Source organism: Erpetoichthys calabaricus, chromosome 8 (genome assembly GCF_900747795.2).
Source record: "Erpetoichthys calabaricus chromosome 8, fErpCal1.3, whole genome shotgun sequence".
Classification (NCBI taxonomy): domain Eukaryota; kingdom Metazoa; phylum Chordata; class Cladistia; order Polypteriformes; family Polypteridae; genus Erpetoichthys; species Erpetoichthys calabaricus.
Window position 1 is genome coordinate 21,447,460 of NC_041401.2, and position 24,606 is coordinate 21,472,065.

Consider the following 24,606-nt stretch of genomic DNA (forward strand, 5'->3'; position numbering starts at 1 on the left):
ATTTTTTTCCCATGCATGAGTTAACCACATTTTCCACTGCGATTACTGCAGTAGACTGGCTAAGAACCTATTCCACTGTCATGAGAATTGTACATTGTACAAAAAAACATTTTAATGTGCACACAAGTATTAATACAGGCTTGCATGGCCTCATAAAGTGATAGTTTTCAAGGGGGTGACACTAATGAAGAGAAGGAATCACATTGCACGACAGTTGCTGTCAAAATATAGAACCTTTTTATTGAACAAATTTTGCAAACAGCTTAAACTAAAATCTTGACAACAAATTGTCAACCATCCAAAGAGGCATTTAGACTTAGTAAAATATCCAGAGGTGCTTGTCAAAAGTTGTATAGCACTGAACATGTCTTAGAAAAGGAATAAATGGTAAATAGTTTTTGTAAACCAACTACACTTTCTATTAATGTTACAAATCTCTGTCCACTGACATCTAAAGTGACTTTTTAAACAACTTTACCATCATTATTCTGCATAATATTTAAACTAATAAATAATAACAATGATATAAATAATAGTGCAACTTCCAGTAATAATACTATTGCTTCAAAACTTCAACCCAGGTACATTACACAGTATTCACCAAAATAAAATAAAACAAGTGCAACTTGGTGATGACATCTTTACCAACTGAACCGTCATTAAGGCAAATTGCATTAATATTGACCTTGCTTCAAGCTAAGCTATATACATAAATAATAAAACTGCAACTTGCATTTATAATGCTATTAGTGGTTTAGTGGGTTCGCAGCTTCAAAAAAAAAAAAAAAAAAAAAAAAAGGTCAGTTTTTAAATCCAGTTCGTGTCCGTCCCTGTGGGCTCGATTGCACGGCCACGGGGAGTTGATGAGGTGATGGGGCGAGTCACACCCGATTGTTCTCAATTGCTTCATCGGCTTACTGCAGCGTGTGAATAAGGTGCTGCGCCCACAGAGACATACAGTATATTTATGGGCCGGCAGGATAGGGGGAAGGAAAAAAGAAAAGATAGAACACAAGGAAGGTTAAAGAAGGGAAAAGGCAGTCATGGGAGATGATCCAGACACCAGGAAGGAGAATGCAGCACAAGCTGGGGCTCCGTGAGGGAGCGCAGGCTAAGGCGATCTAGGGGCTGGTTCACTCCACTGACTAAACATGTAGAGTGGGGCAAGCAAAATGTAAGGCCTCCCAATGGATCTGAGGAGCGACTTAGTGAGCACGAAGGAAGACGGGAGGTGTGCGCAGTGTGGCGGCAGCCAAAACAGGGGTTGGCAGAAAGCAGTTCGTGCTGCAAAGGCTCCACCAGCAAGGCCAGTGAAAGGTGAGCCGTGGAGACAGAAGGTGGTGTGCTGTGATTGGGCAAGGAGGGAGACTGCATTTTAACGGATTTATTTATTATGGATTTTATCTCCAAGTTTCACAGGCTTTATGGATTTGCTATTTATTTGGGCACTGTATGTTTCTGAACACTGCACAACGGACACTTTTGGTTTTACTTTGACTGTTTTTAACAAAAGCACTTGAGCACTTTCCACCATCCCCTGGCTTCAATGAGATTTCTCAGCTCATCTCGGTCATAACTATCGATGGTGTTGGTTCAACAGACTCCCATGTGGGAAGAGGGAGTCTGTAGGGGACCAGCACTATCACAGTATTACACAGTAACCAGGTACATTACACAGTATTGAAAAAAAATAAAATGAAACAAGTACAACTTGGCTTGCAGTATTATCCAGTAGTATAGAAACAGTATTCACACATTTGAACATAATGGTCCACATCCGACCTTTTAAAACCAAAGTATCTCCAGACAACAGACACGGCACCTTTCTTCTGTGTCATCATGTTCAACTTTATCGTCTGCTGCAGTTTCAGTTTCAGAATGTTCTCTGTCCATTTTCACCACTAGAATTACCAGAGTCTATGAAAAAACTCGTATATCCGGCACACCTTAAAACCATTCTCACCTCTCCACCAGCGTCTTTTGTCTTCTAAATGTGCTGATTAAGACGAGCAGCAAGTAGCCGGTTATTCCATCCCCCACCACCGCAGAACATTCACTAAGTTTTCCCAGCTCATGCCTTGTTTGATTATCTAGGAGTGCCTGAAGTGCTGGGAGTTTTAGAGTGGAAATAATAGGTCGCTATTTGGAACACACGCATTTCATGTGTGTTCCGTTTCTATAGTAATTTGTGTAAACACATTTTTAAAACAGAAACGTTTTCATATTTTAGTACTAAATGACAAAATGTAGGCATAAACTATATAATGTATGAAGCCTGAAGTCCAAAGATCAAGTAAACACTTTCACAAAAGGTTCAAGGAAGAGACAACAGCTTCAGCGGCATAACGGTAAGATTTTTATTTTTTTTATGATATGGATTTTTCTTATACCGCAACACCGGTTTAAATTGCCTAAACGACGTTCGGAACATGGCGCAGCGGGAAACTGTTCAAGTGGGGACCTTTTTCACTGCTACACCGCTAAACACAGATTTGTTGCACTAGGGCTCTTTTTCACTGCTACACCACCAAATAGGTAGCATTCCGAACCTGAAGCCGACGATAAAGTTGAACATGATGAACAGAAGAACTTTTGCCGAAAAAAAGGAGTCACGTCCGTCGCCTGGAGATACTTTAGTTTTAAAAGGTCAGATGTGTAAATACTGTTTCTATACTACTGGATAATACTGCAAGCCAAGTTGTACTTGTTTTATTTGTTTTCAATACAGTGTAATGTACCTGGGTACTGTGTAATAGTGTGACGACATGTTGACTTTATTCTCGACATTTCCACTTTAATCTTGACGCTTATGACGAGAATAAAGTCGACATGGTGATTTTATTCTCGACATTTCTACTTTATTCTCGCCGTTTATGTCAAGATTAAAGTTGACATGTTGACTTTATTCTCGTAATTTGTTATTAAAGTAGAACATCGTAAACTAAACTTCATCGTAAAATGAATATTTAATTTACTAGATTTTCTCAAACCCCATCATAAGTTATATAGCACATTAAATGCTTTGTGTTAAGTGATTCTTAAACTGACTTCTTCTTGCACTAAGAGGAGGCGCCGGCAGCAATCGCCGCACAGAACACATTCACTTCATGATCTTCCTGCTCTCTGAACATTTAGAATGCTAAGATAAATACTTAATATAATTTTCACGGTGAAATGCATTAAAGCATGCATTAATCATATGGGGGCACGGCGGTGTGCCTGCCTTGCATTTGTATGTTTTTCTGGTGGGTTTACTCGGCGTGCTTCAGTTTCCTTTCAAAGTCATGTAGGATGTGGGGTTTTGTTGTGCTATATTGACCCTGCTAGTGTATGTTTTGCTTGTATTCATCCTGCGATGTGCTGGCGATTCGTTCAGAGATGGGCGCAACTCTGAATGGATGGCATAATTAAACATGTATAACGAAGATATTTTTAAAGTTCTGAACACTCCATGGGCTAAGTTTATAACTAGTTTTAATTTCACAAAGACGTTTATCGTGTGGTGATTGGTTATGTGGTGAAAGAAAAAGGAAGGATAGGAACTGGGGTTTTGGTACCTCAGATAGAGACAGCATGCATGCAATAAAGATAGCCCGCTCAGAAGAACATGCATTGAATTCTGTGTTCGTGTCTCCGACTAGCAGATCACAAACCCAACATTTACACAATATTTAAGTTAAACCTGTGCGATAGCTATTCATACAGTACATCCAGTTTTTTGGAGCCTCGTCACACCTGCCATAAACTTCTCTACACTGAACATGCACCTGGGGACCCCTTACTGCGAGGGAGCAGCACTACCGCCTCACTACCATGCATGTGTAACACCTGCTTTAATGCATTTCATCATGAAAATGATATCAAGTATTTATCTTAGCATTCTAAATTTTCAGAAAGCAGGAATATCATGAAGTGAATGGATTCTGTATGGTGATCGCTGTCTTCTCTTAGTGTGGAGGAAGTCAGTTTAAGAAGCGTAGTGATTAACCACTGGGTCGGGGAACGTAATACAAAGCATTTAATGTGCTGCATTAATTTATGACAGGGTAAATTAAGTAATTGATTAAACATTGATTTTAGGAAGAAGTTTAGTTTACGACATTCTACTTTAATTATGAAGTAAACTATGAGAATAAAGTGGAAATGTCGACTTTAATCTCGACATAAACGGCGAGAATAAAGTGGAAATGTTGACTTTGTTCTCGACATATAGTTTGTTTTTTTTCTTCCCAGTATACCTAAGCTTGAAGCAAGGTCCATATTAATGCAGTTTGCCTAAATGATGGTTCAATTGGTAAAGATGTTATCACCAAGTTGCACTTGTTTTATTTTATTTTAATTTGGTGAATACTGTGTAATGCACCTGGGCTTGAAGTCTTGAAGTAATAGTGCAACTATCAGTAATAATACTATTATTTATTTTATTGTTATTATTTATTAGTTTAAATATTATGCAGTTTAATGATGATAAAGTTGTTTAAAAAGTCACTTTAATGTGTCAGTGGACAGAGATTGTTAACATTAACAGAAAGTGTAGTTGGTTTACAAAAAATATTTACTATTTATTCCTTTTCTAAGACATATTCGATGCAATACAATTTTTGACAAGCACTTCTGGATATTTTACTAAGTCTAAATGCCTCTTTGTATGGTTGAAAATATGTTGTCAAAATTATAGTTTGTTTTTGCAAAATTTGTTCAATAAAAAGGTTCTATATTTTGACTGCATCTGTCATGCAATGTGATACCTTCTCCATTAGTGCCACCCCCTTGAAAACTATCACTTTATGGGGCAATGCAAAACTGTATTAATACTTGTGTGCACATTAAAATGTTTTTGTTTGTACAATGTTCAATACTCTTGACAGTGGAATAGGTTATTCTTAGCCAGTAATTGCAGTGGAAAATGTGGTTAACATCCACTCATGCATGGGGAAAAAAATACCGTCGAATACCGTGAAACCGGGATAATTTAGAAAAATACCGTGATATAGAATTTTGGTTATACCGCCCACCCCTAATCTCATTAACTGACAGTGCATACCAATTTATGAATTTTATGTCCGTTTGAGGTTAAAAAGAAAAAAAAAAAAGAACAATTTCTCCACAACGGGGAATTGAACTCAGATCTCTGAGGGACAGTAAGCCTGCTGTGCTCTGAGACAGCAAATCTTACAGCTACGCTACGGAAGCTGTTGTATTGTTCTTGAACCTTTTGTGAAAGTGTTTATTTGATGTTTGGACTTCATGATTCACACATTCTATAGTTTATGCCTACATTTTGTAACATTTATTACTAAAATATGAAAAAGTTTCTGTTTTAGCAATGTGTTTACACAGATTACTGTAGAAACGGAACACACATGAAATGCGTGTATTCCAAATAACGATCTATTATTTCCACTCTAAAACTCCACTTCACTCCCAGATAATCAATCAAGGCATGAGCTGGGAGATGCTCGTGCATGTTCTAAGTCAGTGGGGATGGAATAGCTGGCTGCTTGCAGCTTGTTTTTATCGGCACATTTAGAGGACAAAGAACGCTGGCGGAGAGGTGCGAATGGTTTTAAGGTGGGCCGGATCTACGAGTTTTTTCATAGACTCTGGTAATTCTAGTGTTAAAACCAAAGTATCTCCAGACAACAGACACAGCACCTTTTTTCGTCAAAAGTTCTTCTGTGTTATCATGTTCAACTTTATCGTCTGCTACAGCTTCAGTTTCAGTTTCAGAATGTTCTCTGTCCATTTTCACCACTCAATACCTCCACTAACACATGTACTCTGTTGGATGCGTATTTTGTGGTGCACCAGTGAAAAAGGTCCCCTTTTAAACAGTTTCCCGCTGCACCACGTTCAGAATGTTGTTTAGGCTATTTAAACCGGTGTTACGGTATAAGAAAAATCCATATCATAACAAAAATAAAAAACGGTTTTTGATATGAACCAGTATACCGCCCAGCACTAGTACCCAGAATAATGAAGAAAAATGTAATCACAAAAAAAGAAACCATGCATGTCACATTTACGAATATAGCACTGCGTGCCCTCCAGTGACCAGAGCCCTATTCTGCACAATAGTTAAGAAACATAGTGTGTAACCTTTGTAGTCCGAGATCTAAACATATAACAAGGCACGATATATAAGGTATACCTTTGGATCCTTACTGATCCTAAAGTGATCTGTATTTAAAAGATAAATTATCTAGCAAAATCATTAATAAAGTGAAATGAAAGTTATACTCTGGTTCCTGACTTCAGTCATAACATCCTATATTGAAATAATTTTTGCCTAAAATGCACCAGGACCTGACTAATATCATTTAAAAAACTGCAATGAAAACCAAAAACTCTAGGTGCCATTTACACTGTACAAACAATAAACCAGTCCTGAAAAATAGTTTTGAAATAAAATAAGATACCCTAAAAATGTTTACTTTTCTTTGGTACATATTCACATAACAGCAACTTATTTAACAATTACACTTTGTAAATTCTAACAATTTTTTTTTTTTTTTTTTTATACAGAAGCATTAGGGATGTATCTTAACAATGTGTCTCTATTTGACATACAATGTTTTAATTGTCTGTCTCTGGAAATCACTGCTGCTGTCAACTGATAAATGCTAGTACATCTTGTCTGCATGTGACATTATAGCTTGCAGGTGCCTCACGGTATGTGCTTAAATTGAATACCACTTGAAGACAAGGCCACATTTAGGTCACAGGCTGTCAGACTGAGTTTATTTTATGATGACCTCCTACTTAGTCACAGACACAAAAAAAATCTATAATAGATGGGACAGGTTTGCAAGTACCGGTATATTATATATTATATATATATATATATATATATATATATATATATATATATATATATATAAAAATTTATTATTTGTTGTGTGTGTATTTCATCACCAGTATGCAAAATCAAATCCTAGCAAGTACCAAAATTCAGATTATTTTCAGTTGAAGTAAGTAAATCAAGTAAGATTATTGAGCCTCACTCTCCAGAAGGTCAATAATCTTACTTGATATGCAAGAGTGCCACCTAAAAGACACATAATCAACATTTAATCTTTGAAGATTTAATAATGTGCAAAACAAACTTATCACAGTATTATTATAGTTTATGATCTAAAGAACTATAAATATTCATCATTTAAATTTGCAAGATACAATCAATATGGCTCAACAGTGAGTAGCTATTATTAGGAGCAGTACAGATGTGCTGTAAATTTTATCTCACTGATATTTTTTCCAGTCAAACTGTATAAGTTTTTTAAACTACAAATAAATCTAAATTAACTACAAAAGACCATATCAAAAGGCAGAAATGGTAATAAAATCAGGACAGAAAAGAACTAAAAAGGGCAACATAACACAGAAACCTAACTATGCTTAGTCCAAGTTATGTAACACCCAAACTAGCACTGTCAAGTTGCTGTGTTATTAAATTAATAAAGTTGTATCAATAAGCAAAAGCATTTTTCTTGTAATTACCTTTCAATTTAACAAAAATTCACTTACCCTTAAGGACTCCATATATGACTTATGACAATCTATGTGCAAAGTATGTCCACACGTTTGCACATAAACACCTCCCTCCCAGCCAATTGATATTGACTGTAAACATGAACTCTAAATGGGAAAGAAAAACTTTAAAGTGAACGGCATCACTGTAATATGACAGAACAATATTCAAACTAAGAACAATAACCACAAATAAATAAAAACCTCTCTTTTCTAATCTTATGTCAATAACTGCAAACTGAAAGTCAAGTTACAAAGTTAACTTGAAACAGAATTTGCTTGTTTTTGGTGTTTTTTTGTAGTAGTAGTAGTAGTAGTAGTAGTAGTAGTAGTAGTAGTTGTAGTAGTATGTTCAGGGAGGTAAATTTCTAGTGATTGTAGGTTTTTTTTTCTTGTTCCTAATTATGCTTTTTCTGATTAAAATTAAGATTTAACTGCCCTATTCAGGATCATACAACACTACAGTTAAAGAGCAGTCTGTTTAGCTAAACAAGGACTTTGGATAGATCCGGCACTTCCTGCTTGGGTAAGTATATGTCTCCTGTGTTACGATATACTTCAGTGCTGAGATGTTTCCCAAACCTTGCTGAAAATAGCCTGAGTGGCTTTGTGAAACGTTCCCGAGATACAGGGATGGATGGTGAAAAAAATTTGGGCGAGGGCACAGTTTTTGGGGGGGACAAACTGAAGCAGCACTTATCTATTATATAGTGACTTTTACATCTATCTATTATAGAGTGCCTTCCATATCTATCTATCTGGTCATTCCAGATGCTCTCGGTGGTCCAACACCAGACCCATGGGACAAATCCTGGCTAAAATGTATTATACCCTTTCCACCATGCAGCCCAATCTGATGCCAGCTTTCCCGTTTCTACCATGCTCCAAAAGTTCAGTCCGTGACATTCAGTCCCCTTTTCTTCCCATAACTGGTGCACCTGCCACTCAAATTTTTATACTGCACCAATCCTCTGCCAGCTTGTCCAATTCCCCATTCTGCCAAAAACCTCACCATAAAGTCCACATCCCCACCTTTGTAATCTTCCAATAAGGTGCAATTCCGCCTGTCCTATGACACATCCAATCCAAATCTTATGCTGCCTCTGCTAATAGAGTGCACAGTCCTTGGCCAATTCCACTGTATTCCATAAATCCACATCATACAATCACTAGTCCTCTGAATTTTCTTAAGTTTTGTATCCTAGTTGATCATTTACCACACCCACAGAGTCATTCCCAGCCTAATTTTATTCAACACTTGCTGCCAGTCTGCCCAATGTTATGCATGTTTGCCAGGCTTACCTCACCTAGGCACAAATTCACATTGTAAGATCTACAGACCCCCATATCTTAAAACACAACTCGCCCCACCGACCTGTCTTGTACTACACCCACAGGACAAGTCCAACCTAAATCTTATTCTGCCTTTACGATCAGGATATCTACTGTATATTTCCTTGAACATATATTTTGCCCACCTCAAGTACATTTCTCAATTACTCAAGTACATTTCTCAATTATTTTCTGATTAAACTGAGTCATTTCACTAAGCCTGCCAAAAAATGTAGCCTCATGCTATTGTCTAGATCAGTGTTTCCCAACCTTTTTTCTTTAGTGTGACACTTTCTGTAATCAAAAACATCTGAAGGCACACCACTGTCTTACTAATCACTAACTCATTATATCTTATACATGTGCTCAACATGGACAGGACTACCGGAGAAGCCTGTAAAAAAGCAGCTTCAACATCAGCATTCACAGACACAGCACTTAGTGACGACTTTGCAGGCATCTCTCAGCTGCTTCGTCCCTTTGCCTGCACCACTCTGTCTCAGAGGCAACTCGTATCCCGACTACCCACTATTCCCAAGAGACTTGCTGGCAACCACACACCAAGGGCAGATGGACTCTTGCAGCCTGAAGATGCGTCTAAACAAGTTAAGTTCTGTGCCTGCAACATAGGAAAGGATTTAATGCCATCTTCTCCAGGTAGTCCGGTCTTCCTCGGAGAGATCTCAACCACCCGAGGAGGTAGGCTCTCTCAGGTTCAGACCCAGGTGCGCTACACTATTATTTCCATGTCACAACAGGGTAGCTCTCATGGTGCACCACGGCACACTGGTTGAAAAACACCAGTCTAGATGACTGCAGCTACTTTAATGCCTCTTATTTTTTAGAAAGATGTTTTAGGTTTTGCACCCCCATCATTGTCCACAGCGCTTTAGTACCAACACTTTGAAACAACAAACAGAAATCTTAAAAGGGCACTACTTACATCACATTCAATTAGCCACCTCCGTTTAGCATAACAAGAACTGGAAAAAGTCTGTGTGTAAGCTCATCCTCAATCACTTGCCTGCTGCTAAACTCTTAAGTCAGGTCAGTGCAGACAAGCATATTTTAATCTTTTTTTTCTCAACTGAACGATTTATTAAGGGGTGTTTCATTACAGAAATAACTGAATTTTCTTTGATTTCCGAAGTTCCACTTGACGTTGCCATTTCTACTAAACTCGTGTTTGCTTATCTATAGTTACGTTAATTACGGGTGTGAACTGTGAACTATTGACATGAACATGTAATTGTCCATCGACAACTGTCCAATTACATTAGATTAAAAGAAAACCTAAAATAATACTAATTTGTTGCCAACATACGTGGGAATGTCCAGGGCACAGAGAGCTGCGTCCCCAGAAAAATCTGAAAACCACCAATTAAAGGGCAGCCTCAGGTCACCTGCCTGGCAAAAGAAAAAACTACTTGCATACATTCTCATTTGGCTGGCGTCCTTCACTCAGGAAATATAGGCATTCACACAGAAATTAAATCAGAACCAGTTTGCAATGGACATTGACATGTGCTGACACCAAGCACATTGTGCAAGTAAACAAATTTTCTTCATGATTATTTTGCATTACCTAATTAATTTAAGTGGAGTTTTTAAAATATTTGGAGGGAGGGTGGTGCCCCAGCACACCACATTACAAAACAACACTGCAGAGATATCAAATAATATGAAAGAAACTCTTCTATTCATCTATCCACTCTCTGACCTAGTTTATCTAATTCAGAGTCATGTTCAAACACTCTTAGTCTCCAGGAAAACACTCCCATTCAACAGACAAAATTAACCTAACATGCATGTCTTTGCTGCAGCACCTGTTAGAATTTTTTAATGAAATTCTAAGATGCAAGAATTCCGAAAAATACTCCTCCTTTACCTTAAATGGGTTCCTTACTGATTGGGAACCAAACAAAAGAGGTGTAGAGCTTTGGTCATTGCTCTGCGCAGTGTCCATTAGTAATGCCATGTTTAAAAGTATCCATTCAGACTCAACATTCTGGATATCCCACAAGATACATAAGTGTGTCTTTAGGAGGTCACAGTTGATCTCATGCTGAACAGTCTCTGCTATACATTCCCAACAGACTCTGAATACTCATTACCAAATTGTTGTGTTTATCAAATGACCTTAGACTGGACACCACAAGTACAAAGTACAATATTGACCACTGACCTAGAGTGGGATATATTAATAGATGCATTTGTGTTAAGCATCATTATTTATGTATAATTCTTAATTTGCACAGAAATCTATCAACAATTCAACATTCTTATCAGGCAGGCCAATGACACTGATACAGCAATGTGCATCAGGTTGAACCTTTAATGCTGAAACTATTATCAACCTAAAGACATGTATATAGTATAAAACTAGGTCATCTACAATATTAACCATCATGTAAAAGACATAAATGTACAACACTATTAAAACATACTTGTCTGTGTCTTTAACTGGCAAAACATATGTGGCATGATACATTAGAATATTAAAATGTGCATTTATTACTGCTGAAAATTCAAGCTAAGCACTTTCACCTTGAAAAAACTAAGGAAAACGGAAATAAAGGCTACTTACATTAGAGTAGATTACAGTAGAGCATTTTATCTAATACAAACTTAAAGTGACAACTGACTATATTGTACATATAATGTTTGATCTTGGAAAAACAAAAAGAATTCCTAACAATTCAATAAAAACTAAACAGAACTTGAGAAACACAGAAGGGAAAAAGAATAATATAGTACATTTTTAAGTAAAAGATAAAAACATATAGGAGAGAAGAAAAAATGTGTGCATAGTAAAGTATATAGCAAACTGTTAGCATTTTCAAAGATGCTTTATTTAATTTCAAACATTCATCTATCCATTTTCAAACTTGTTTGTCTTATTTTAAAACAGAAAAATGAAATTGTGTAACTCAAAATAAAATGGAATTCAACAAATTCTTTTTTTTTTTTTTTAACTAAAGCCTCAGCATATATACTCTGTGACTAAGCAGAGGAGGTAAAACACTTACATCCTTAAAGAAACGCTGCAACATCGCAAGTCTGACGTCACTGGCTGCCCCACAAGTATCCTCAGGGTAAATGTGCTCTTCATCACTGGTTGGCAATTTTTTTGGCTCACTGCTCTTGCAACGATGCCCCAAGACTGAAACATATTAAGCATGCAGAAGCTTAAGCTGATGACATTGATATGGTAATAGGCTACTGAAGTGCAATCCTATTTTTATCCATTGCATCTGACAGTTTATTGATATGAAATTAAAATAGGATTTGTTTCTACAAAAATTGAATCAAACTGAAACAGAATATAGGAAAAAATAAAGCCTGTCATGCATCAGATTATGAAGGGCACCCTGAGGTGTATCTGCTAAAAAAGCATTACAGACAACCAGTGCATAGTGAAATTTTAACCCTCTTCTTTGACATACCAATTTTAAAAGATTTTTTTTAGCATTACTAAGTTTAAAGATCAAATTACAATAAGTACAAACAAAAAATCTTAAACATTAAAATTTGAAAATACATCATAATCAACACCCTACAATAAATCCCTACACTTTAGTTTAGAATTGTATATTACCGAAAGGCCCATTATAAGAGTCCTGGTATACTCAAAAGAAACCCAGAACAGAGGCAAAGGCCCAGCATGCTATTTTAGAAGAAAATTAATAAATTGTTACCAAGTTCTAAGACAGCTATTACACTCTTTTTCAAAGCGATTTTTTTTTCTACTTTTAGATAATGAAATATTACTTTTCTACTGCTTTATGGAGAGTTCATTTTGATTCTTCCAGTTACAAGGCTGCACAAGCAATGTGTTTTTTAACACCATTTTCATTTGTGTCTATGTAAAACATTATACACTTTTGAAAGAGTGTTGTCAGATGTCAAAGTTTACAATTTCCTCTTGTAGGCCAAAGGCAACATCGCAGACTTAGTCAGACTTACCTGAGTGATGAAATTGACATAAATTTTAAGCAAATCTGAAATTGTATTGATTAAAGACCATTATTATACTGCATACTGCACGAGTTTTTCAGGCTTACATCCACACAGAGAAATTCAATGTATATTTTGCTTATGGAAAATAAAAAAGTAAAAATATTTTAATTGTACCTGTTAGGACATTCAACAGTATTTTATAAGATGAAACTATAAAATGCATACTGTAACTGTAGATCGGGGTATTGAACTTAGTTTTATTGAAAGCCAAAAAATAATGCCTTATATACCCAAAGTGGGCCAAGAATACATCAAACAAACTACTACATTTTCTTTACAAACAAGACACATGGGTAGCTATCTACTCATCATAATCATATTTACTTTTCTTGAACACTGAACTGCGTTAGAAAAGCTACCAGCAGCTACAGGGCCAAAATCAGTATTAAGTGAAAAAATAATTAATAAATGCAGTCTGGAAACATGCAAGAATTTGTACCTAAAGAAAAGTACATCTGTTACAAGATATATATAAAGCCACCAGTAATGGATCACACATATCACATCAAGAGTTGGTAAGAAATGATCAGTCATCATAGGATGAATGGAAAATGCAAATGTGTTTTCCATCCACATACAAAAATCAAGTAAGTAGAAAAGACAGAAGTCTCGTGTAAGGTAATGGCAGCAAGTAAAATGGCCAGTTTCCAACATCTGCACAACTTTAAAAAGTGAGAGGAGTGACAGTAGTGGCATGTGTGAAACTAAGCTACCATCCCTTTCATGAAACTTGCATCTTTGGCATTATGCTAAAACACAACATTTCTTTAGAACAGTGTGGCATGTCATCTTCTTTTCACTTTTTTTTTTTTTGTTGGGCCAGTACGAACACCCAGTTCCCATTCTAATTACAGATGAGTAGCTGGGAAGCGCTGTGCTGTATGAAGAAACACTAACAAAAACTAAGAATGGATTTTAACTTTAGATGTAATTACATACTTTTTCAGACAAAATCACATATGGATACAATTGCTAGATGAAACACACAGGGGGTCTGGTCTATATGTAACATATTGTAATGCTAATGAAACGTACCACTTTAAAAATGTCCAAGGCCATTGAATTTGACAGCCCTGCCATAGATGATAATAATACTGTAGTTAATTACTCTATGGAAATGTACACCACAGAATTCCATTCTCTTCATAAATACTTTATAAATCAGAACTCACCCCCAAGTCACAGTTTGAAAAGAAATTTGAAATAATGCAATAGTCCTGGGACAATTTTATTACCTTCCAAATTCTACCTATCTAATCTATCCACATTGCCTATGTTTATTTTAAAATTATGATTGATTTTCATTTAATGAAAATTTATTTGCCTTACAAATGAGGGGCTGAAATCCCAGTAATCAGGTAATTTTATCACAGCTGTATTTATCAATAGCTCCTGATGACCCCAATTCTCTTGATTCACTAACACAATGTCTAACTTGTATCTCAGAATGGATGAATAGTAACTTTCTCAAGTTAAATAATGAGAAAACTGAAATCTTAGTGATTGGCAATTATGGATACAATGACGCTATTAGAAATAAACTGGATACATTAGGATTAAAAGTCAAGACAGAGGTAAAAAGCTTAGGGGTAACTGTTGACTGTAATCTAAATTTTAAACCGCATATTAATCAGATCACTAGGACAGCATTTTTTCACTTAACATAGCAAAAGTTAGACCTCTTATATCATTGAAAGATGCTGAGAAATTAGTTCACGCTTTTGTTTTCAGTCGACTAGATTACTGTAACGCACTCCTCTCAGGACTACCCAAAAAAGACATAAATCATTTGGAAATAGTGCAGAATGCAGCTGCTAGAATCCTAACCAGGAAAAGAAAATCTGAGCACAACTCTCCAGTTTTGATGTCACTACACTGGTTACCTGTGTCATTCAGGATTGACTTTAAAATTCTGCTTATGGTTTATAAAGCCTTAAATAATCTTGCCCCATCTTATATATTGGAATGTCTGACACCTTATATTCCAAATCGTAACCTCAGATCCTCAAATTAGTGTCTCCTTAGAATTCCAAGAGCAAAACTTAAAAGAAGTGGTGAGGCGGCCTTCTGCTGTTATGCACCTAAAATTTGGAATAGCCTGCCAATAGGAATTCGCCAGGCTAATACAGTGGAGCACTTTAAAAAACTGCTGAAAACACATTATTTTAACATGGCTTTCTCATAACTTCACTGTAATTAAATCCTGATACTCTGTATATCCAATTCATTATAATAATGATTCATGGTGGCTCTAAAATCTGTACTAACCCCTACTCTCTCTTCTGTTTCCTTTTCCGGTGTGCTTTTGGTGGTGGCTTGTGCCACCACCATCTATTCAAAGCACCATGATGTTCCAACAATGATGGATGGATTAAAAGCCAGAAGTCTGTATGACCATCAGCATCAAGTGACTCTGTGAGAACCCTAACTACAAAGAGGACTATTTCATTTATGTTAGGTAGAATGCCCAGAGGGGACTGGGCGGTCTTGTGGCCTGGAACCCCTGCAGATTTTATTTTTTTCTCCAGCCGTCTGGAGTTTTTTTTTTGTTTTTTTTTCTGTCCACCCTGGCCATCGGACCTTACTCCTTTTCTATGTTAACTAATGTTGTCTTATTTTAATTTCTTATTTTGTCTTTTATTTTTCTTTTATTCATTATGTAAAGCACTTTGAGCTACGTTTTGTATGAAAATGTGCTATATAAATAAATGTTGTTGTTGTTGTTGTTGTTGTTAAGCTTAACACTTTAATATTGAATATCAGGTAAAACCTGAGTTGTGAAAAATCATGCTAGTTGTTTACATTTACGTTTTTTTTTTGTTTTGTTTTTTTTTAATTTTTATTGATTTTAATTGTAAACCTATGACCTTACATACAGTCAAGTCAAATTTAACAAATCAAAGCAAAATTCAACCCCTACCCAAGAGAAAGAGAGAGAAGCCAGCAACCAAAGGTACTCTATAAAAGGAGCAAGAAAAGAAGGGTATCCTTTTCACCGAAATGGAAGCTTATTCTAAAATGTTATTGATTAGAACGTGCCATATTTTGAAAAAGTTGTGAACAGATCCTCTATGTGACAATTAGATTTTTTCCAATTTGAAGTAGTATAGAACATCGGTTACCCACTTACTTAAGAGTGGTAGGATGGGATTCGTCCAATTGAGCAAGATAAGTCTATGTGCTACTAGTGTAGTGAATTAAATTACAGTTTGTTTGTCCTTCTCCACTTTAAGGCTGTCTGGGAGCCCACCAAACACAACTGTTAATGGGTTAGGAGTGATTGTGACTCCAAGGCTGTCTGATAGGCATGCAAAAATTTTTGTCCAAAATGTTGTTAATTTGGTACACACTCAGGACATGCAGCCCAGTAAGGATGGAGCTCAACTGCAACATTCACGGGTTGAATCCTCCCCTGGAAACATTTTGGACAATTTTAAACAAGATAAATGTGCAAGATAAAATATTTTAAGTTGAATGACTGAATGCTTGGCACATATGGAGTTCAAGTGTATTCTGTGCATGGCAGCCTTCCACTCCTTCTCTAAAATATTGAGTGATAGATCCTTACCCCAGTGTACTCTGGTTTCTTTGAAAGGAAGATGGTTTGCCCTCTGTTTTACTTTACATATTGAAGACTTGCCATTTGTGCATTGCTAAAATTAAAATTAGCTATATTCAACAAAAATGCAAAGATTATGTGGTTATCAAAATGCTTTTCAATGCCATCTAGAAACCCATACTCATTAAAATTCCCCAAGACTAATCTCTGCATCCAGGCTGAGTAACAAACACAGCAGGGGGTTAACTGCCTTAGCCTTTGTGGTAGCAGTTTGTCACATTTATTGCAAGCTAAGAAAATAAATGAAAATGAATACATTATTTTAAATTTTTCATCTTACAGCAGAAATATTCATTATTATTATTAATCATATGATCAGTTTCAAAATATATTAATAAGAACGTAATGAAGAAAATTTGTTCAGACTGACTGAATGAATTTAATTCCCAGAAGTACCATAATTTTGTGAATTGGTGATTGCAAAAAAAAAAGTTAATTTACAAGCTCTTATTAAGAACACTGATGAAATATAAGAAATAATTTAAAAGACATTTTCCTTTTTGCTATTTTAAACAATGAGTCATGAATGATGTTCCTCAGCTACAGTCGACTGCTATCTGATCAAGATTATATTGCCATGTTAAAGGTGGGTCTAAATAATTAGACTGAAGAGAGATTGCTACTTTCGATAAGTCTCCAGAGAAGGAGTGAAGGCTTAAAAAAATACATAAATAAAAATGAAACCTCAACACTGAGTATTATTTTCAGTAATACCATGGTTAGCGCTCAGGATATCTTCCTAAAATGCTGAGCTCTAACTGTTATTATTGTCAGGGCAGCTTTCTCATATCCTTTTATTTTGAAGGTAACCCTCCGCATACCTCCCATGCCGCTTCTCTTCCTTGTGCATCTCACACTCGCACTTCCTCTTTCGTCGTGTTACCAAAGCCAAACTGACCAATCAGGATGCTCAGGGGGACTGAACATGCAGACATTCGTGTTTTATTATATGGTGGATTAATTTAATAATAATAATAAAAAAATAAAATACAATTTTTAAAAAAAGCCTTCCTTATGCAAAGGTTTTCACTTTGTGCTAGAACTGAACCCCTGCCTCTCGTACCCAGGCACTAGCACTACATCACTAGGTGCGTACACAGCAAGTGTAGTAATGTTTAAGAAACAGCACTGCATAAACATGATTTAGTTCCTTACAGTTATTAATTTTTTAGATTGTCATTTCAATCTTGTATTTCCTATTAGTTGGTTTCTGAAAAATAAATGTAACTGTGATAACAAGTATTCACAGAAAAGTGAAAAACATTTTTACTTTTTATATATAAAGTATATAAACTTATATAGTCAGAACAAACATGGCAACATTGTGCCAAAAGGTTATTCCAATTTAAGTGGATTTAAACCTTAACAGTGATGAGATTAAATTAAACAATAATAGCAAAACATTAATGCATTATGAGTGCAGTCTTTTGGTCATTTTGGCCAGACAAGCATGTAAAGGAGTAAACTGCACATGAAGCAATGCAGTATTAAGACATAGCGCACATTTAACATGGCTGCATTGGTATCACCTCTAAATCATGGTTCACAAACAGAGCCATCAACTTCTTGGTCATTAAATTTTGTGTGTGCTTTTTAACCAGATGCACATCTTCATAAAAGGATAAGCAGAGATTATCACGAATCAAAGTATCTAACAGATAAAATATGAAGTCAACCTCAAAAGCAATAAACTAAGTGGAATTTTATTACTTGTTCTATCTGTACGTAAAGTTACTGTAGTATTTAACCAGGAATGGATACTACAAAAATACACAACCTATAGTACTGTACATTTCCTGAGCCAGCCATTACAGCTTATGCATCTTCATTATTTTTTACTCAGTAATGACAAATGAATAATTACATTTTGCTGAGAAATTTAAAAATAAATTAACTGACAGAAACCTGACAGGTCTTTGGAGAGTTGCCGTGGTATACAAATAAGTAGATCACATGGAAATGGGTAAGTGAAGCACCTCCATCATTTGAAAAGTAAGTTGTACTTTAAAAATGCTAGCAGCTTGGTACTGCTTATTAGATAAGACTGAGAAATGCATAGTTGTGTTCCTTGCTTCACTACCAGGAATTCAAGGATAAGTAATGAAGGACATTAAGATAAGTTCACTTGAGTATTATAAGGTGGTAAGTGATAGTGTATTAAGAGGAGAATGTAGTAAGTTACATAGATAAAGCAATAAGAAATAGACAATCTGTATTTTTTTACTTCCAGCACTAGTGAATATATTAGTTGGATCAAGCAACATTAATACTAAAGTCTTTAAAGAAGCCTGTTGTTATGTACAGACAAGTTCATTTGATCTGCACATTTATACTGTAGATCAATTTTCAGCAACATGCTCTAGTTACATGAAGAAGAAACAAAGACAACTACTAACTAATCTGTATTTATTATTTACCTAGTTTTTCATGAGAATTAGCTGTATCTTACAGTGGGATTCAGGACATGTTATACAGATGAATACATTATGTCATTGGGATGTTTTTTGAAATGGTTGCTCTTAAAAGTAGAGTTTGGCAAGGATCGGGATTTCATTTTGGTAAAACCTTAAATAAACAAGATGACTACATTTACAGAGGAGAATGAGTGCTGGGATTCCCATTACATACTGTACAGTGAAAAAGGGAAAAAATGTAAAAAAACTGAAAAAGCAAGAAAAAAATTTGAGAAAATTAATGAAATTGAAATTTTAAAATTACACTATCAGCGGTTTAAGAAACCTGAAGCATTAAAATCGCTCAATCAATCATGTAGTTTGGCATTAGAATCATTTACAATGCTGTAATGATGCTTGTAACTCTGAATGTTTTGAAAGCTTAAAGCTTTGTGCACGACTTTGTATCTTTTGTAAGGTTTTGAATCATGCAGTTTCCAGTTTGTCATTTTGTCTGGTGATTTGCAAAATGTATTATTTTTTTGCTTTATTGTGACACTATCCTGTTTTCCTTATGGGTGCCACCTTTTTGTTCTTTGGTTTCCAAGACATGATTTCTGTTGTAATGCTACGCTTCTAGGAAGTAGAATTGTTTGCATCAAAGACATGATGATACTTAAACCAGTGACAGATGTTAATCAGTGTTCAAGTTTGTGGAACCAAGCCAAAACCTTTCACGAGTGCTTCTCTTTAGAACTTTCTGTTTATAAAGAATGTATGCCTATGCTCTTTAAGACTTGATTTTGTTTTGCATATTGGATTGTGTCACACAATCATTCAATTCTAGGGTTTGACCTCTGCTAGTCTTTTGGTTATTAAAGATATTATTTCCTGATCCTTTATTTTATTTGTCCTTGTAGCCAGCTATGTCTGTGTCAGAACAAATGCATCACGTCAAACAATGTAATTCAGTTCATGTTTAGCTGTCTGTTTGCCAATTTGAGTGAAACTGCTTAGGATACAGCCAAACTGTGATCTAATGAAAAATGAAGTGGATTATCAATTAATCTAAAGTCATCAAAATTCCTACAAATGGAGAAAAACTGAGTTCTGTGTAGATACAGTGCTACCTCACTTCCTAACAAGCTCTATTTTTACATATCTACACAATAAATGGTTTCAGACCATTAAACAAAATGCATGGAAAGTATATGAACATGCAATACAGTCATTACTTTCTTTATTCAAGAAACAAAGTTATCCAACCTTCCTACCACCCACGTAAAAAATGAATTGCCCCCACAGCTTCTTTACCAGCAATAATCACCACTAACCCCTTCACATATTTTGATGTCTTTCACATCACTATTAAATATCATCCATATTACTAACCGAGAATGCTAAACCGGATGGACGCAGGGACATCCGGCCATGGGCCGTAGCCGCAAAAAGACGTACTGCGCAGGCGCCCCAAGAAATGAGGGGCCGCGAGAGGCGGACAAGACCACAGAAAAAAGGAGTGAGCACAGAAAAAAGGAGTCAAAGAAATGAGGTGCCGCGAGCACAGAAAAAAGGAAAAGGCACAGAAAAAAGTAGTCAAACGCAGGCGCCGCACGAAACTAGCACACAAAAAAAAAGAAGACGCTCGCGCACAACAGCAAGGCACCCCCCCCCCCCCCTACAGGCACCGGACGGGACACACACCAAGAGGGGGATTCAACAAGCCCCTGTAACACAAAAAAAAAAAAGAACACAAAACCACCCCACACACCCTACAAGCAACGGACGGGACACACACAAAGAGGGGGATTCAACAAGCCCCTGGAACACAAAAAGAAAGAAGATGCTCGCGCAACAACAATCCTCAACCGACACATCAATAAGAAGTGACAACCAAAGCCACATTTCTAAAGGAAATGTCCATATTAAACATACGTCATCTCAACACCTTCACACTAGGCAGCATAGGTGTCAGCATGGGTAGATCTCCTTACAATAAAGCACTATTAACCGTTCAACTGCAGAAAAGGCTACATATTAACAGTGAGTGCGATCCTCCTTATTACTTATCCATATTTCGCATGCTGAGGAACAAACAAGTCATGAATACACGGTCACGGGTACAAAACGATTCGGATCGGATAACGGGACCAAACACACGAACACGAATGAAACAACAAAATACACGGCGGCGCATACAACGCGCTTCGGAAACTCCGGGAGAAAAAATGTCTCGGATCAAAAAACGCAAAGCTCAAGTAACCCCGTAAAAGAGACGTGCCCAAATGGACAGACACAATGAACGTAGACGCATACAGCATGCGTCTCAAAGTGCTGCATCGAAACAAGCACGATTTCAAACCGAAAGAGCTCGCGTCTCAGACATACAAAAAAGGGAGTGAAGAGACAGAATAAATTAACGCAAACGTGTACAACGCGCATATGAACTGCCAGAAAACAAGCAAGCAAGACTCCAAAAGCAGAAAGCTCAACTGACCGACATACAAAAATGGACAAGGCTCAATACAAACAATGCACAACGTAGACTGAAACGGACTTTTCGCAAAGCGGAGGCGAATCAATAAAAAATCAAAAATAGCGCGTCACAAATAATGGACATGCAACAACGCGGCACTCAAACGCCACAAGCAAAACATGCCCGTCGCGGACATCAACGCCAGACACCTGCTAAACGCTTACGCCAGTTGGCTGACAACGCCTTCAATAATGAGTCCACTATTGAGGAAAATTCATTGGGATTAATGAATGTTATTTGCAATCATTGTCATTCACTTAACTTCCCAGAAGAAACAACTGGCAATACAAATAATGAATTTACACGTTGTTGTCAAAAGGGGCAGATTAGACTGCCTCCTTTACATTCATATCCTGAATATCTACAGAAGCTTCTAACTAACGATGTGCCTGAAAGTAAAAACTTTATGAACTGCATTAGATCCTACAATAGTTCATTTGCTTTTGCATCTACCGGAGTACATATCAGGCCACCAAAAGGCAATGGCCCATACTGCTTTCGCATATGTGGACAAATATTGCATCGCATTAGAACAGTGCACCCTGAAACAAATCAACAATGCAAATATGCACAGGTCATTTCATTACTTCCTGGAGAGACACGGCTCTTTCTAAGCTCTGACAAAGTTGACTCTGATGACGACAATGAACATCTGAATTTCCCCATAGAATATTTGAACACTATTAACCCGGCCGGATTACCACAACATAACCTTACCCTTAAAAACGGAACAATAATCATGCTATTAAGAAACCTTAACACTGAACAGGGTTTATGCAATGGCACACGGTTAGTCGTCAACACCATGACACACAATGTTATTCAAGCAACAGTTCTTACAGGATCACATGCTAACAATACTGTTCTCATTCCTAGAATTGACCTTACGAGTTCTGACCTAGAATTACCTTTTACATTGAAACGCCGACAGTTCCCCATTAAACCTGCATTTGCCATGACCATCAACAAATCACAAGGACAAACCATGGAAAAGGTTGGCATCTACCTCTCTGAACCCGTTTTTGGACATGGACAACTTTATGTTGCCTTCTCACGTGTTCGACGTTCATCTGACGTTAAAGTTAAAGTTATAAATGATCCATGCCACGGAAGACTCATTCAAGGACAAGACACCATCTTTACTACTAATGTTGTATACAAAGAAATATTCCAATAAAACATTACTCTATGCCAAACACTCTATTTTTTATTTCTATAGGCATCATCCAAACCTGCACACTATTCTATATCTAATTCATACATCTCACTCTTTGTCATGCCCCAACGCCACGGGTTGGCGAGCGAAGCGAGCAGGGGGCGGAGCCCCCTAGTACTTACAATAAAATACAGGGGTAGCAATGTGAAAGTGTAGTTATGGTTTGCTGCCTCAGGACCAGGAAGATTTGCCATTATTGAAGGAATCATGAATTCTGCACTTTACCAGAATAGTCTTAAAGAGAATGTATGTTATCGCTGCTACCTGAAGCTGAAATGTAACTGATTTATGCAGAAGGGCAATGATCCAAAGCACAAAAGCAAGTTTACAAGTGAATGGCTAAGAAGAAACAAAATTCAAGTTTCGGAGTGGCCTAGCCAAAGTTCTGACCTAAAAACCCAATAGGAATGCTGTGGCATGGCCTAAAATAAGCAATTCACAATGATGCTATGGCATGGTCTAAAATAAGCAGCTCACACTTTACCAATGTGTCTGAATCGGTAGCAGTTCTAAAAAGAAGGGAAGGCTAAAAATCCTCAACAGTGATGTGAAAGACTTGTATCAAATTACAAGAAGGCTTTAGTCGCATTTATTGGTGGTAAAAATGCTGCAATGAGGTATTGAAATTATAGGTCCAATTACATTTTCACAGAGGTGGTAGGGGTGGGATGGATACATTTCTCCCTTGAATAAGGAAAGTGATAATTTAAAAACTATAGATGTGTGTTCACTAATGTTCCCTTTCTGTAATATTGCATTTTATCTAAAGTTAGGAGGCCACTACAATGCATAAAATATGTAGAAACTGAGGATATTAGGAAGGGGGCTAATACATTTTCAAAGCAGTATGCAAACTGGTTGTTTACAAATAATTACAAAATTCTGAAGCTAGATAACATGCTTTATGAAAAAGACTCTTGTAATCTTCAGGGAATGATAACTATTCAATCAGATAATGTAAGAGAACATTTTTATAATTAAACTATAGACCACCGGTTTTATCTGTTTATTTTTATTAACAAAATGAAATGATGTAGGCTTATTGTTCAGTGACCATAAAATACTAAAATAAATAAAATTCCCTTAAATTACATACTTAAATATGTACAAAATACGTATACAAAATACATAGGTCATAAAATAAAATAAAATGCTTCTCATAATTAAAAGCTGTCATATTGTTTGATTTTTTTTCCCTATACATACACACACACACATATTGTCACACAATCAATTAAGTGACATTGGTAATTAAACACTGCTTAAATGTAAATACACATCCACTTACTGCTTTTTGATGTTAAAACATACATTTACTGTATTTATACAGATGTGTTTTTTTCCTTCAGTGTATCAGCTAGACATTTTTAATTCTGGAGGTGTTGTTATAAATATATATAGTGCTTCCGGAAAGTATTCACAGCGCATCAATTTTTCCACATTTTGTTATGTTACAGCCTTATTCCAAAATGGATTAAATTCATTTTTTCCTCAGAATTCTACACACAACACCCCATAATGACAACGTGAAAAAAGTTTACTTGAGGTTTTTGCAAATTTATTAAAAATAAAAAAATTGAGAAAGCACATGTACATAAGTATTCACAGCCTTTGCCATGAAGTTCAAAATTGAGCTCAGGTGCATCCTGTTTCCCCTGATCATCCTTGAGATGTTTCTGCAGCTTACTTGGAGTCCACCTGTGGTAAAATCAGTTGATTGGACATGATTTGGAAAGGCACACACCTGTCTATAGAAGGTTGAACAGTTGACAGTTCATGTCAGAGCACAAACCAAGCATGAAGTCAAAGAAATTGTCTGTAGACCTCTGAGACAGGATTGTCTCGAGGCACAAATCTGGGGAAGGGGTACAGAAAAATTTCTGCTGCTTTGAAGGTCCCAATGAGCACAGTGTCCTCCATCATCCGTAAGTGGAGGAAGTTCAAAACCACCAGGACTCTT

At 36.4% G+C, this 24,606-nt stretch overlaps 2 protein-coding genes across 2 annotated transcripts in view; both read right to left on the minus strand.

Annotated features, from left to right (window-relative positions):
- The window catches only part of LOC127528918 (uncharacterized), a 469,030-nt gene that overhangs the window by 277,894 nt on the left and 166,530 nt on the right, over positions 1-24,606 (minus strand). The window lies entirely within an intron of this gene.
- The window catches only part of ubr3 (ubiquitin protein ligase E3 component n-recognin 3), a 279,977-nt gene that overhangs the window by 99,825 nt on the left and 155,546 nt on the right, over positions 1-24,606 (minus strand). The window contains 2 exon segments of the mRNA XM_051930608.1: positions 7,528-7,638; positions 11,892-12,025. Coding sequence (XP_051786568.1) covers positions 7,528-7,638; positions 11,892-12,025 — 245 coding nt within the window.